The following is a 16,907-nucleotide window of genomic DNA, read 5'->3' on the forward strand; positions in this document are numbered from 1 at the left end:
AGTTGTCTGTTGTCTTACTCCTATATAAGGATGATGTATAACACCAGAAGTTATGGGAATTATACTGAATATTATCATACATAGAACCTAATTTGTCAAAAAATACCTTTTTCTTCAGAAGAAAATAACTATAAATAGTGAGGTTGGTTTCTAAATATGAACTATATATCAAGACTTGATCCTTCAAAATGTACTTTTCCTCCATATCAAACAAGAGTTAACAAGTCTGACTAGTATACTGTGAACATATTTAATTTGGCACAATAGATTTTACCGCATAATCACTTTTTGGCATATCAGCGAAATGATAATTTGCACATCCACAAAAATGACTGCAGGTCACAGCATATCAACGCTTTAGTTAGTACAATCATGTTTAAGAGCAATACTTGCAGCATGAAATTCACCAAGGGTACCGCTGAAATATGTATGATTATATTGTCTATTACAATTTGAATGATTTTACGAAGCAAAAATTCTCACAAATATTTTCAGTAATGACATTTTATAGATCTCCATTCTCCAAACATTCAAATGTCTCTCTTAACTTATCATTTCATGTAAAATTCATGCAACATACAGATTATGTTTGTTATCATAATCTACACATAAAGTAATATAGACTTCTGATAGTTTGTTTCATAAACATGATATCATGTGAAGCAAAATCGAAATTCTGATATTTCTCCTTACTTTTCATATTTATAAAGTTAATGATAAAAGTATTAGATGTGATTAGTGTAGATAACTACATAATACATTTATTTTTACTTCTTTTTTAGGTCAAAATCAGTGATTTTGGTTTGTCGCGAGCACTAGGTGTGGGCAAGGATTACTACCAGAGCAACTTCAGCATTAACCTTAAACTACCTATAGCATGGTGAGTTTCTGATACTCCAACTATACAACATCTATAACATGTGAGTTTCTGATACTCCAACTATACACCATCTATAACATAGTGAGTTCCTGATACTCAAATTATACAGCATCTATAACATGGTGAGTTTCTGATACTCAAATTATACACCACACTACCTATAGCATGGTGAGTTTCTGATACTCCAACTAAACACTACCTATAACATGGTGAGTTTCTGATACTCCAACTAAACACCATCTATAACATGGTGAGTTTCTGATACTCAAACCAAACACTACCTATAACATGGTGAGTTTCTGATACTCCAACTATACACCATCTATAACATGGAGAGTTTCTGATTCCCCAACTATACACTACCTATAACATGGTGAGTTTCTGATACTCCAACTATACACCACCAATAACATGGTGAGTTTCTGATACTCAAACTAAACACTACCTATAACATGGTGAGTTTCTGATACTCCAACTATACACCACCTATAACATCATGAGTTTCTGATACTCAAATTATACACCACCTATAACATGGAGAGTTTCTGATACTCCAACTAAACACTACCTATAACATGGAGAGTTTCTGATACTCCAACTATACACCACCTATAACATGGTGAGTTTCTGATACTCCAACTATACACCACCTATAACATGGTGAGTTTCTGATACTCCAACTATACACCACCTATAACATGGAGAGTTTCTGATACTCCAACTAAACACTACCTATAACATGGAGAGTTTCTGATACTTCAACTATACACCACCTATAACATGGTGAGTTTCTGATACTCAAACTAAACACTACCTATAACATGGTGAGTTTCTGATACTCCAACTATACACCACCTATAACATGGTGAGTTTCTGATACTCCAACTATACACCATCTATAACATGGTGAGTTTCTGATACTCCAATTAAACACCATCTATAACATGGTGAGTTTCTGATACCCCAATTAAACACTACCTATAACATGGAGAGTTTCTGATACTTCAACTATACACCACCTATAACATGGTGAGTTTCTGATACTCAAACTAAACACTACCTATAACATGGTGAGTTTCTGATACTCCAACTATACACCATCTATAACATGGTGAGTTTCTGATACTCCAACTATACACCATCTATAACATGGTGAGTTTCTGATACTCCAATTAAACACCATCTATAACATGGTGAGTTTCTGATACCCCAATTAAACACATATGTTTCAGTGATAATTAAAATTTCTTTCAATAATCAAATATGTTTTTCTCCTGGTTTATTGATGATTAAATCTATTCATATAATTCTTTTACAGGTGTGCTCCAGAGTGTATCAATTATCTCAAGTTTACATCAGCCAGTGATGTTTGGGCATTTGGTGTGACAATGTGGGAACTGTTCAGTTATGGCCTTCAGCCCTGGGCTAGTATGACTGGTCAACAGGTAAACTTACAGATTCAAAATGCATTCAAACATGTGAAACGTGAGCTCACTTGCATCATCATGGAGGGATTTTTACCTATAAAGAAATATTTATTGTGACTTCATCTAATCTGCATTCAGTTAATTATGTTTACAACAGCTGAGAAAAGTTCAGTTAAAATAAGGAATATCATATATTTCCTCCTTAAGGTTTGATATGTAGTTATGTTTTTCTTGTTTGTTTTTACCGTGATTATCTCCCTTAGATTTGTCATCATCTGTGATTTTCTCCTTTTAATTTTATCATTTCATCATTGTCTCCTTGTCATTAGAACACAAAACAAACTCCAAGCAATAGGAAGAGTCACAGATACAGAAAACCTGTTACCAAGTCTATCTCTCTTGAATTCTTTGTCACTTTTTCTTTTCCATGATTTACTCCCCTTGACTATATCATTACTTCCTGTCCTCCCTGATAATCACCCCTTGACATTATCGTTATTTCCTTTTCTCATTAGTTATGTCCCCTTGACATAATCCATCACTTCCCTTTCCCCTTGACTTGATTGTTTTATTGTTGTCCTCTTAGATCCTGGAAGCCATTGACACACCAAATGGTCAACGACTTGAGCGACCTGACCTCTGTCCAAAGGAATACTATGACCTTATGTGTAAATGTTGGGACCATGATACCGCCAAGCGGCCGACGTTCAATGATATTTTTACTCAGTTACCATTTGTAAGTATTCTCTGCTGAACTTTTAATTAAACTGAAATATCTGAAACACAAATGATTTGTCCTTACACTTTCCAAAAAACAAAAATGACAACAGATATAACTTAATTACAGGCTTACAAAAATGTTTAAAGTAAAGTTTCAAAAGATGACTATAAGTTCAGTTATTTTGTCACTAATGGTAATTAATTACTGTTTTAGATGCGACCAGTCCAGATGAAAGCCTTGAAAGATTTCCCAGAAGTCACTGTACCAAGGGACTTCCTCTACTACAAGTCTTCTGATATAATCTATGTTATTGATAAGAGGTAAGATTACTGTACACAAACAAAATCATCATTTCCTCATCCAACCTCCCCCTTTTTTTTTTGACAAAATTTGCTATGTACAAATGTGAAAAAAATCTATAAAATTGATCTGACATTGTCTTTTCTTCATGCATGTAAATGTGTACATCTGATAAGTATTTTCTTCTTTTTTAGCCCAGCCAATGCACCTTCCTTTGGCCTGTGCCGGGGAGTTTTAAATAGTGGTAAAGCTGGCTTCTTTGATCCTGTGAATTGTACGCCAATAGCAGAGACAAAACCTGATAGTCCCATCACGTCACTGCCTAAGCCTTCTATCTCCAGAAAAGGTAGGCACTATTGTTTTGTCTACGATGATATCATTGTGTATCAGCCTCTCAGATTTGCCCGAATAATCCATTTACGTGCAAAGATATATTTTGATAAAACATGAAGCCCAAAGTTGGTTCAATGTTGTGTTGGGGTTAAGAAATGTAAAACTGATTTGATTGAATTGCATTAATGTGTGCAAAGGTGCAACAGACAAGTTAATTTTTAAAATTATACAGGTCATGTGACCTGTCTGCATCTTGCTAGAATGTAAACTATCAATGTTTACAAAATAATTGATTTCAACCATTTCCATCCAGACGATGATATATATGGCTTTGTGAATGAAAAAAAAAATGAAATTTGATCAGGTTACCATAACTTACACAGACAAACATTTCTACTAAACTGTTCATGTTTCCTGGTAATTATAACAGTCCCTATAGGCCTCTTTGTTTCAGTTTAGGTATTTGAATCACTCTGTATGGCTGAAGTAGTTGAAACATTTATCACAGAAAAAGATATATTGAATGCTGTAATAGTACATGAATATAAAACCAGATGAAGTGACAATTTTCTGGTTTACATACCATAAAAAACCTGTGTAATATGCATAATTTGCCCTCCTTCCTTTTTAAGCATGCTATTGACATGAACTTTAAAATTGACATGAACTTTAAAATTTGTAATATTGTTCCAGAATCAAAGCGGAATTCGAGTAGAAAATTACGAGCAGAGATGATAAGTGGTCCAAAAAATGACTTACGTCACACGGGTCATATTGGTTATGATGGTGCGGTGTTCGGGGATGTGTCATTTATAGGCGACAACTATGATAAACTGCCGGTGAATGTTGGCAGTGGTAGTGCAGGTGAGTAAAACAGCAAACTTGAGTCCTGATTATAATTCATCTTCATGTTAATTAAATGATTATTTTTTATATTATTCTTAGGTTAATAAAACCATTATCAACCTCATCAAAAGGCTATAATTGTATAAAAGTATTTTTCTAAACATTTGTAGTTCATATTAATTTACTCTTTTACAAAAATGATGGTAGTTGTAAAGTGGTTATATTATATCTTAATTGATTACCTGGAACCTAAGTTACAAACTATCCTTTTATTACATTATACCTGTTTAACCTGTTTTGTTAACTTCTTGGGAATATAGTTTTCCAATGATGATAAGAACTACTGTAAAATAATTGTGGTATAATAATTGATTTATGTGGGAGATTTATAATATTTAATATGGAGGTATTCTTAATGCACAGATTTATTTATCAAAAATAAGTATATGTAGAAGTAGATTTATTGAGTGCTATTTATCCACAAAATCAAGTATCCATGAAGTAATATTTTTTTTAAAAAACCACCAAAATAAAGTCTCATGAAAAAATGTGATTTTGCATTATATTTATACCTAACATTTTCCTAGATATTTTACCAGCTTCTTTCATTAAGTAACAGAAAATCTGAAATGGTTGGTAGATAAATCAACAAAACATTTATCATTTACTTGAAATTTCATTTGATACCATTTCAAAGAATTGTTAAATATTTGCAAAGTGTGTTTCCCATTGAATTATACAGGTGCAAATTCTCCTGTTATAGGTGATAGGCTATCGTCCTTCAGCCTTCACCGACATAGTCCAGACGGCGATCATGCAGGTCTGTCACTGAACGGCGGTACTAATGGCGTCGGCACAAATGGCCTTGGACACTCTTGGTGAGTATTACATAATTAATGACAACTTTCGACTCGTGCACATCCACCAGTGGTTGATCTCATGATGGTGTAAGTGCTGTGGAGTGGTAAATGGACTTTGAATTTCTGTACTTGTAGAAGTGGATTTGAAATTTGAAACCACAATATAGACATCTTGAACATTCACAAATTAAAGGGGAAGTAACTTCAGAATGCATTGCCGGATATTGTTGCACAGAGATGTATTTTTTATCAACACTTCCTTCATCCAAGTGATAAATTGAAATCTACTTGTACAACATCATCACCCAACAGATGTGATATATTACCAAGGCCAACATCTTTTCTCAATTACTAATTCTAGTGCAAACCTACATTGTCTGTTTCTCTACACAATTACAGCCAAGCTTGAAATCCTTAAAATTAGTTATATAAATTGACTGCACGCTTTTGTTTTTAAGTTTTTCAAAAAGGACTGTATTTTGGTAGTTTTAATGCTATACAGTAAATAACTCATTTAATTGTGTTTGTTGTTGAATTTTAGGATAAGCCAAGAGTCAATAGATAGCACCTTCAAGGATGAGATGGATGGAGACCGCACCCCTCATTACCAGGATATAGAGGATGATTCACTCTTCGCAGACTTTAAGATGCCCGATATTGGGGTATGTTGAACACATTCCTGACTTTTGGGATAGGAAAATAGTAATAGAGAATTAGATATTAAAAACATGATGGTGTTGCAAAAGTTCTATATAAGTAGTGAGTAGGATTTCATGTATCGCACCCAATTACAAAATTTTCTAAGTTGAGATAAACGAAAGTCTAGAAAACTTAGACCTGTTGAAATGTAGGGAATTATCTTGTTGTGATATAGAAAAATCTTTTTGGTATATGAATACCGAGCTGGAAAAATGTTTCCTATGTTTATGTTAATGTCTGTATTTGTTTCAGTCTTCCTTTGATTTCGGTGGCTCGTTTATGGATGAGGTGTTAAAGGCCTTAAATGAGAAGGAAGCTAAGTTGGATGCGTCTTCTCCTTCCGACTCCACCCCGTCACCTGACTCTCAATTTCGCAACAGTTTCAACGACCGTAGTGGGTCCATCTCTCCACCGTCTGTGAAGGAGTATAAACACACCACACCACCCCCACTGCCTGCTCAACCTCCTAGATCTGTAAGTGTTACCATGGCAACAGGGCAAGGCTGTTAAGAAATTCAAACTTATGTACCACTCAAGTCATTTGATATCTGATATAAGTAATTTAGTTGATCAGCCTGTGTATTCAGTGTAAAAACATTTTGAAGCTTGAAGGCACCTTAGATTTTTCACAGAGATTACACATTTCTTTGTGGTTGTAATTTGGTTTTAAGGTTCATTTGTGTTCTACCAATGATACATTGTAATTCATCTTCAACATGTTAAGTTTTCAACAGCCATGCCCTCCTACCAACTTTTTCTTTCTATACTTTTATGCACTATTAAACTCCTGAAACAATGAAAATATACGTAAACAGAACTACATTATAACATAAATGGAAAATCTCTTTTGCTTCCGATCTACTTGAATGAACTAAAATTTTCTTGATTACCCGTGTTGCTTCTAGGGTGCGGGATTCACGATCTTGCAGCAATTACACTCGTGCACGCCAGGGGATGTACACATATTAACGTAGGGTGCATGATGTGCAATCAAATGCTTCTTTGCATCCAAAACTTTCTGCATGCAATGAAGCCTTTTCTATCTCCAAATGTATTTATGATATTATTACTAAAAATACTAGTTTTCAGAAGAACTCTCATCACCATCACGGACGATAGGCCCTGCCTTAGAGTTGGTATCAACATATGTATGTTAACCATTCATTGGTGTTTTAAAACATTACATATAGAGTATATCAAGGTTCAACGGTTGATGGCCCTAATGACATTTTATGTGTTGACAGGCCGTTAAGAATGTAATGATAATGATAACAGTTGGCAGCACATTGGATAGCATATCTATCTTTCCCCTTAAAAGGATGTGAATAGGTACGCAGTTGCTTAATCCCAATTTAAGCTATGAAAAGTTGTAGTTAATCTGCAGAGTGAGATGTGTACATCAATAACCCATGTTGTCTGTTGAAATATCCCCTTCCATGTCTTCTTAGCAATAAAAATTTGATTACATGACAACAGGACTAGTACACCTGCAATCCATGATGGTTTTCAAGTATTCTATTCCATGTCTTTCTATCAGTAAAAAATCATAATTCCATGACAACCAGATGTGTAACCGTGGTAACAAATTGGCTATGACATATTTATTACCTTCTATATCTTATAAAGAATTAAAGCTTATGATTACATGACAAGGAACTTGTATGTCAGTAACCCATGTTGGCTATCAAATATTCCCTTCCTTGTCTTCTTAAAAATAAAAAGTTGTGATGACAACCAGATGTGTACAACAGTAACCCATGTTGAGTAGCAACTTCCTTCCCAAACATCCTACATGCAACACGGGTATGTATATGTATATATTGCACTTCGCTTTATTGGATCATAAAAATGAGCATATTTACAAAAAGTATGTAGGTATCTCCTGTATTAAGAGATACCTGTACAATATTATATAACAAATACATAATCGGAAATCAGAAATAAGAGACATCCTAGATGGTAGGTACTTCTTCTGAACTACATACACAATATTTTTTACATCAGTGACTTTGTTAGATTAGTTTATACAGGGAAAAAAAAGGAAATAAAAACTAAGGTATGAAATAAACTCTGCAGAACTTTGGTATCATTCACAGAATATAGAGAGATCTTTGATAATGTTTAGAGAAGTTGTAACAAAAACTGTGGCACTATCCTGGAAATTAAACAAGAACTATGGTACTACTTCGAAAAATTAAACAAGAATTAAAGTATTTTGTTCAGAGTTCAAGGAGAGCTCATATTCAGGAAATTTACAAAAGTGGTACAAATCAGAAATTTAACAAGAACTGAGGTATTATTCAGGAGATTGAAACAGAATTGTGGTATAATTCTTGAAAGTTCATTGAGATCTAGTATTTAGGGAATTTAACAAGAAGTGTCTTTTTTTTTCGTAATTTTTATCAAGAACTGTAGAATTATTAACAGAGAAGGTATGTAGGATTAACAATGCATTTCTATTGCAGGAGATTAAGAAGGAACCCCCTAAACCAGAACCAAGGAAACAGGCAAAGGTCAAACCTATGTCTGCTTCTGAGGAGAAAATGATGGATGATGCTATTGCTTTGGCTAATGAATGTGCTGTTGTTTCATCACAAAACCAGACAACAGAGACCCCCACCTCACCCACAGGACCTGAGAGGATGCGCTCCGACTCAGAGAGTGGGTCAGAATCCCCCAAGTTAATCTCCAAGTTAAAGAACTCTTTTAAGAGAAGCCCCAAACTTGAGCGTAAACGAACTTTTTCTGAAGAAATTGCTCACAAAGGGGAGATCACTGAGGATGTTCCTCCAGAGGCTCAGGAAGCATACAATATTTTAGTGGTGCGTGGGTCTGTGAAAGAGGACCAGAGGAAGGAACGACCCAAGTATCCAGCCCCTGTACCTGAGGCGAGGCCGTCATGGGAATCAAGGTCAGAGTCAAAACCATCCTGGGAGTCAACAAAGCCGGTAGATACCAAACACTCCTGGGAATCAACAAGAACGTCATCCGAATCTAAGCAAACCTGGGAAACATCTCGGAACACCTCTGATTCTAGACCATCATGGGAGACCTCTCGGAATACGTCTGAGACTAAGCCATCATGGGAGACCTCAAAAACCTCTACAGATTCCAGGCCATCATGGGAATCAAAGAGGGGTGTAACAAATAGCTTTAGAAGTAATGTACCTTTAGCCAGTACTGAGGAAGTGGAATTATTTGTTGACCTTGATCCGATAGAAAAAGTGGAACCTTCTCCACCTCGTCCTGTTCCTAAACCCCGTGTTGAAATTCCAAAAAAATATGAGCCACCCGTCCCTTCACCAAAACAGAGGCCTGAGATTCATCGTGTAGATCCCGTGCCTCGCCCACAACAACCACCCCCACGGATCCCTGTGACCTCTGCTGTGGCTGACCTTCAGTGGGACCTCAACGAAAGTTTTGGGTCAAGTCATAGTGTCGCATCAAACCAGAGTTTTGGCAAAGATAGTTCTCGCAGTGGTGGCTCAGATGTTCTCCGGATACAGGAGGATCGGGATGAGGTGTCGGAAAGGACATCAGTTCGTAGTTCAGACTATAGTGACTCAGATGATCCTAAACGACATAATGAAGTGTTACGGATTGACTTACCAGACTCAACAGAGTATAGCACTGACTCCTCAAGTACAAAAGAACTTCACATAGATGAGGCTCCACGAAGGGACTCTAGTTCTAAATCTAGTAGCTTGTTTGACGAGGAGTTCAGTGAACCTTCCCCTCGGGAAATAATGAACAAGCTTGCTAGGGAGAGCCGTATACGGCGCTCTCTGGACCACCAGCGTGGTGTTGTGGGAGACATGGGTGAACCTGCTCCAAATAGGAATTTACGTGAACCCCAAGGGATTCCTGGTAAGAGCATGCCCACCAGTAACGGTGATGATGAGGAAGTGGATACAAACCCTTTGCGGATGTTACGTGGTGGAGCTATTCCAATTCGTGGAGGCCGGGCGGGACAAGGTAATGCTCGACCCCCAAATCGACCTCCTAAATTACCATATAGAAAACCGCAGTTACACCATTCTATGAGTGTTGACTCTGGAAGCAACCATGTGCAGCATGTCATTAATTCTAGTTCAATTTTAAATGGGGACGAAGCCCCAAATAGTCGTGTAAATGGGTGTAACAATGTTGTACCTCCCTGTAGGGAGTCATCTGTGGCAGGGTTTCCTGGGAGATCTAGACCCCCTGCTGTCCCACCTAGGTCTTACAGTGTAAGTGGCGATGGCAAAGGTCCCCGGAACGTAATTCAAAACCCCCTTCCATTGCCACCTAGGACCTCCGCGACACGATCAGCGACCTTAAATAAACCTCGGGAGCGGAAGTACCCGCTCTTGCTGGACGATGCTGACGACTGCGGCAATAACTTGGAAGGTCGCTTATCAGCTCAGTCGTCTTGTGTTTTGCCACCGTCATCAGCAGCTGCTGTCCGTGTAACCTCTACCTCCTCCTCCTCTTCTGTTGCATGGGCTCCTGCCGTCCCGGCCCGACAGGGACGACCTTCTGACCTTGGGCGACCTTCTGACCTCCCCCCTGCCCCTCCTTTACCAACTCCCTCTCGAAATGTAGATGAAACAAGTGATGATTCCTCAGAAAGTGACGATGATAATATAAATGATAGTGTATTTGAAAATGATTCTAGTCCTGTGATACACAGAAGAAATTCTTCTCAAAATCATAATACTCCTATGTGCCGATCAGGCTCCTCAACATTCCCTCGTGTGAAGTTCCGTCTAAATCATAACGTTAACTTGGAACAATTAGGATTTTATAATCGCCATGATCCATTTTGGGTCAAGTCTTTAATCTTGGCAGGGGAGAGAATTTCAGATAGGGAAGGCTCGGAAGAAATCTCGCCCATCATGCTTGCTAACTACAAATCATCTGATGGCGTGAGCTACGAAGATTTGCTTGATTTTGCATTAGATAGGTATGGTGTTATGTGCGTGTGTCTATCTAGTCACCTAGTCACATGCCATTCCTCACACTGTACATCCTCAGGACAATGCATAGTACATCCAAAAAGAGAGTCACAGTGACCTACTTTACATGGTACCTGCTGTTAAGAAAGTCTCGTCCTGGGTATGGCTACTTTGAACCAGCATGGTACAAGGTTGCAGGGTCAGGTTATCAGCTAAACTCAGCCTTCGGTATAGCGTACCACAAACACATTTTGTTTCTCATCAAAACTTTCAGTTGTTGTTCCCTTATTTCTGATCATTTATTTAACCAGAGTTTATCATAATTTCTATTTTTTAGTAATTTTGCTTTTTGATAGGAATTTTCCTTGTTTCATAAATGTTGAACACTCAGATATCATTTCATTCTTAGTTCTGCCTAGTTGACAACCTACAAACTTTTCCATTTTCATTTGAACAGACAGAGAGGTAAGGTATGTAAACCTCAGTTACGTCCCCTTGTTTGACCTGAGCAGCAAAAGCATCCATTGTAAACGTAGTATCTACTGATAGCAAGTTCTTTTCTGCTGAAAGGGCAAAAGTCCATAATAATGAGCCTAAAGCACGTGAAGTAAAGCTTACAGAGTGATCAGTGTAGATCATTCATATGTTACATAGGAAAAATGTAAACAGTTAAATATTTCTAAAGCATTGGTATGTTATTTTTAAGAAATCAGATTTTCAAAATTTGTTTACATAATGCCATGATAATCTCTGTAAAAGAAAGATGAAATTTAAGTTGTTAAACTGCTGAAGCCTGTTATTACAATGGATGTTAAGCTGTGGAAGTCTATAAGAAAATATGGGTTGTATTTTGGTACACATGGAATTAGCTCTAACTAAAGCTCAGATAGTTATAATCCACACTGGTTAACATTGAATGTGATATAGCTGGAACAATGTAACCATGGAGAACTGCATGGTAAAATCTAGCTACGGAGTCTTCTCCCTTGGCACATTGCATGCTGTTACTTATCTTGATTTGCTCTTCGAATTAACGAGTTTTTCTCCTGTTTTTACCTGAGAATTATAGTTCTGGCTCCCTTCTCACCTTTCTGTATTAATATGTTACCTGGCTGTCGAGATGTCCTTCTTTATAGCATTGTCTCTGTTTTTCTTGTTATAGAAGTTTTATAACAATAAGACTTTTGAGATTTGTCTTAAACATGTATTTTTATGATAATCATACTGATTAAGGTTTAATGTTCACGTTGACTGAGTACACTATATTAATTTTTTTTATAAATGGCTTTCAGTACTTTCCAAAAATTCAAATTAATTAAATGATTTTGACTAAATCTTTCCTTTTCTTTGTAATTACAAACATGTTTTTGTAAGTTTGTCATCTTTTTGGTTTAGATCATTAAAACTCTCAAACTTATTAATGTTCCAGTTTGGATGAATTTTTTGTCTAATGAAATTTCTTTTATCTAGATAAAAAAGTATTTTAATGTTTGACCATAGACAATGTTTCTAAATTCCTTTGTCATACTTTGTCCAACTGTAAACATCCCATCACATACATGTGTTAGATTTGTGCTAGCTAGAGAAACCTTCCTCTAGAACTAAGATCCTGTTATGAGACTCGTCTGTCTAGTCCCAGAATAACAATTATTGAGCAGAGAGTAACAGCAATGATGTGCCATGGGCTGACTCATACCGTCTTGTCAGTACTCTGTCTAGCTGTACATGTATTCTATGTAAACATAGAGGAGTTACTAAATGAATATCTGTCATGTTGTATATGAACCATACAAAGTTTTATTCAGTATTTCCTGACACTGCTTAAACTGAAAAATATTTTCAAGAAAAGAACTTTCGCCAGCATAGATTCTCATCTGTTGTATCGTTATAATATATTTTTGGCAACAAGGAAGACCATTTGTATAATATATGAAATTCTCAGGTTGTGCTGGTTAGATCAAAATGTTTGGTATCATAAAAATATTTTTTATGGATATTCATTTGTCAATTCACTAAATGTAGAAAATGGAAACAATGTGGACAAAAGGTGACTGGTTCTAAATGGACTCTGATAGATAATAGCATTAGATAATTAGAAACCAGATGTCTCTCTGTCTGTCTGTCCCATCTGTTCACTTGTATGTAACCAGTGTGTAACATATACTCGAGATATATCTATGACATTTATATTCACAGAACCGGAATGAATCACATGATTATATGTAACACCTACATTAAAAAAACACAAATTTTGTATGTAACCCTGAAGTCGGAATGAGAGCCATTGTACACATATATACACATTATCTGTCCTTAAGTACATCAATGATTTATTTAATGTTAACTTATGTTAAAATACTATTAAAAGAAAAAATATTTGTCTAATACTACATAAAGAAAGCCGAAACTTCAGTAAATGTTTTATTTGAAATATGGTTACAGAATTGATTGAATCAACTGGTCTACCTTTATTCCTCATATGAATATTGACTCGCATTTAATCAATAATTATAATATTTAATGATAATGAAAAGTGAACACAATGAGTCATATTGACTCATATTTAATCAATATAATGAAAGGTAAACTTGACAGGTCTTTAACTCACATTTAATCAATATGGTAATGAAAACTGAATATGACTTGTGATATTATACTTTTCCATGTACTCCCATGTACAGAACACCACCTTGTAGTTGCCTGTACATGACATCATTACATGTCTACATTACCATACTTTTCCTGTAATAGGCCTGGCAGGCCAACTTGTCAGGTGATTGTTTTTTGGTTTTTATATCAAAAAAATGAATTGGCATTTGATGATTTTTTCACTGACTACTTAACAGTGAGAAAATGTAGGGATGGGCTAATCATGAGGCGTGGGCTTATTACTGGATAGTTAGGTTACTTTGTTATTTCTCATACAAAAGAGCATCACACACCAACATTACAGTGCAATCATATGTATACACTTGACATTCATAGTACAATGAATATCTTATTTGAACTTTGATTTGAAACAACCAGCATGTATTTTATAAGATATGAACGTCAACTCAGCTGAAGTCCTTGACCTTGGCCGACATTTAAACCTGACTTTGTACCTCTGTACCTGTAGCAGTTATATAAGTACACATACCTAGGTGTTGGTGTCCCAGATTTTAAGTAGAAGATTTGACAATTGGTGAAGGGTATCTTAGGTGTTACTATGCATATCCAGGGTGATGTACAGACCTGAGGACGGCTGTTTGCTGTGATGTATAATCAGTAGTAGATAACATTAATCCAAAGAGATTTCCTAGCGAATATTAATCCAGATTATCTAACCTAGTCCTGAGTAAATCCGGAGATTATTTAATCTAGTCTTCAGTGTATCCGGATATTGTCTTTCCTAGTCATAGTGACTTTTATTCCAGAAATTATCTAACTTAGTCATAAATGAATCTAAAAATTATCTCTCATAGTCCTAGTGACTTTTAATCTGGAGATTATCTCTCTTAGTCCTAGTGACTTTTAATCCAGTGATTATCTCTCTTAGTCCTAGTGACTTTTAATCTGGAGATTATCTTTCTTAGTCCTAGTGACTTTTAATCCAGTGATTATCTCTCTTAGTTCTAGTGACTTTTAATCCAGTGATTATCTCTCTTAGTCCTAGTGACTTTTTAATCCAATGATTATCTTTCTTAGTCCTAGTGACTTTTTAATCCAAAGATTATCTCTCTTAGTCCTAGTGACTTTAATCCAATGATTATCTCTCTTAGTCCTAGTGGCTTTAAATCCATAGATAATCTCGTTTAGTCCTAGTGAATTTAATCCAGAGATAATCTGACTTAGTCCTAGTGAATTTAATCCGGAGATTATCTATTCTTGTCTTGGTGATTATCTTTATCTGGAAAGTCATCAAAACATCAACCTGTTTCTTTATCTTTCAGTTTTCTGTCTTGATATTTAGCTGTTTTAAAAAAAAATTTAAAAGTTAAATAAGGTACTTTTCTGTTTACTTTTTATTTTTTTCATTCTTTTCAATATCTTTATTTTATTAATAATTTGTTTTTGTTGATTAATGACTTTTGTTCGTTTTTATTTATTTTTATTTATACTTTGTTCATTGGAATGGTGCTCTTCTATTTCTTTCTGATCTTTTCGCCGTTATCTTATTTAATTTTTTTCTCCATTCTGTTTGAAATTTTTATTAAGTTTTTATCTACTAACCTGTGTTATGAGTTTATTTACATGTTCTGTAACTGTTTTTGTTAATTTGGCATTAACTTTGTATATACAGTATATATATGTGTATATTCAGAACAGATCTACACAGGAACGTTTAATGTCACACCATATAGCACTGGTGTTATATGTGTTGCACAACACTGAGTAAATTATCTTCATGCTAAGACTAAAATACATTCACACAAAAAAAATTTGTGTTTTTCAAAATCATTTATCAACGATTTTCTTTTTCTGGAGACAAAAGAGTCCATTCCTGTGAAGACATATATATATTTATATATACAAAAAGAATATTTATACTAATATTATTTTACCTCAATTTTCTTTTAATTAGTTCACATGTTTATTTATATTGAATTTTTGTTTATTTTATTTTGTTTGTACATTGTATATACATATTGTATGGCAGTATAAACACAGATTGTATCTTTTACTTCTATTGTTAAAACACATTAGAAAACACCAACCTCAAGCCATTCTAGCCTGTCTGATTCATTACAAGTTGTTCTGACAGAGTTTGAGATATTTTAGAAAAATTACATGATTTGTGTCGGGATTAACAAGTCTATTGAAATATGAAGTGTATATGGGGCATTTGTATGTGTTTTGATATGTTTTTTTAATCTATCTAACATATTGTATTGTACCTGGATAATTTTTTTCGTGTCTGTGGATACAGAAAGAATTTTAGAAAAATTTATTTCACTTGAAGGACTTAAATTTATCAACTTTCAGTAGACAAAACTGATCAGTTACATGTTCTTTAGAGTAAATTCATATTCATAACAGCGATTCTCATTTATCGTTAATTGCAAAATCCTGAATAAAAATTCTACTGATGGTATTTCATTAATTGAAAGTCAGAACTCCATTGTACTGCTAAAAATCATTGTGATAAGACACTGCTGGAAACAGCTCTGCCTGTATTATTCTGATCACGACATGTGGCTCCAGGAATACTTTGCTATATTCGATAAATACACACTATATATTGTTCACAGAATGCTGCTTTTTTATTTTAGATATTGTTTGATATTTTTCATAACGTGTTGAAATACCAATAACCTAGCTGGTTTGGAATTCCTTACATCACAGTCTAGAAAGTTGTCAAACATTGATAAAAATCTGTAGAAAAAAGAGAATTAATTCATGTTGTATAGAATTCTAAAGTTCCTTCTATACAATGGTGTGATTAACTGATAACAATTGATGAAATCTTGTCGAACGATGAAACCTGTGGTAGTTATTGGATGATGAAACCTGTAGCAATTATTGGGGGTGAAAACTGTAGCAGTTATTGGATGATGAAACCTGTAGCAGTTATTGGGTGATGAAACCTGTAGCAATTATTGGGGGATTAAACTTGTAGCAGTTATTGGGTGATGAAACCTGTAGCAATTATTGGGTGATGAAACTTGTAGCAATTATGGAGTGGTGAAACCTGTAGCAGTTATTGGGTGATGAAACTTGTAGCAATTATTGGGTGATGAAACCTGTAGCAATTATTGGGTGATGAAACTTGTAGCAGTTATTGGGTGATGAAACTTGTAGCAATTATTGGGTGATGAAACCTGTAGCAGTTATTGGGTGATGAAACTTGTAGCAATTATTGGGGGATTAAACCTGTAGCAGTTATTGGGTGATGAAACTTGTAGCAATTATTGGGTGATGAAA

The 16,907-nt window shown here is 35.2% G+C and overlaps 1 protein-coding gene across 6 annotated transcripts in view; it reads left to right on the forward strand.

Annotated features, from left to right (window-relative positions):
- LOC132553540 (activated Cdc42 kinase-like) overlaps nucleotides 1-16,907 on the forward strand; it is a 101,597-nt gene that overhangs the window by 72,099 nt on the left and 12,591 nt on the right. For 4 of the 6 annotated variants that reach the window (XM_060217789.1, XM_060217790.1, XM_060217788.1 and 1 more), the window contains 10 exons: nucleotides 783-880; nucleotides 2,199-2,325; nucleotides 2,894-3,043; nucleotides 3,242-3,348; nucleotides 3,523-3,674; nucleotides 4,355-4,525; nucleotides 5,250-5,385; nucleotides 5,909-6,029; nucleotides 6,319-6,540; nucleotides 8,532-10,041. In XM_060217789.1, the coding sequence (XP_060073772.1) occupies nucleotides 783-880; nucleotides 2,199-2,325; nucleotides 2,894-3,043; nucleotides 3,242-3,348; nucleotides 3,523-3,674; nucleotides 4,355-4,525; nucleotides 5,250-5,385; nucleotides 5,909-6,029; nucleotides 6,319-6,540; nucleotides 8,532-10,041 (2,794 nt within the window). Of the gene's footprint in view, nucleotides 1-782; nucleotides 881-2,198; nucleotides 2,326-2,893; nucleotides 3,044-3,241; nucleotides 3,349-3,522; nucleotides 3,675-4,354; nucleotides 4,526-5,249; nucleotides 5,386-5,908; nucleotides 6,030-6,318; nucleotides 6,541-8,531; nucleotides 10,202-10,258; nucleotides 11,012-16,907 lie in introns of all 6 variants that reach the window. The other 2 variants (XM_060217793.1, XM_060217792.1) reach the window with 2 other exon arrangements.

The sequence above is a fragment of the Ylistrum balloti genome, unplaced genomic scaffold (genome assembly GCF_031769215.1).
Source record: "Ylistrum balloti isolate Yb309-2 unplaced genomic scaffold, AGI_CSIRO_Ybal_v1 Utg370332, whole genome shotgun sequence".
NCBI classification, from domain to species: Eukaryota; Metazoa; Mollusca; class Bivalvia; order Pectinida; family Pectinidae; genus Ylistrum; species Ylistrum balloti.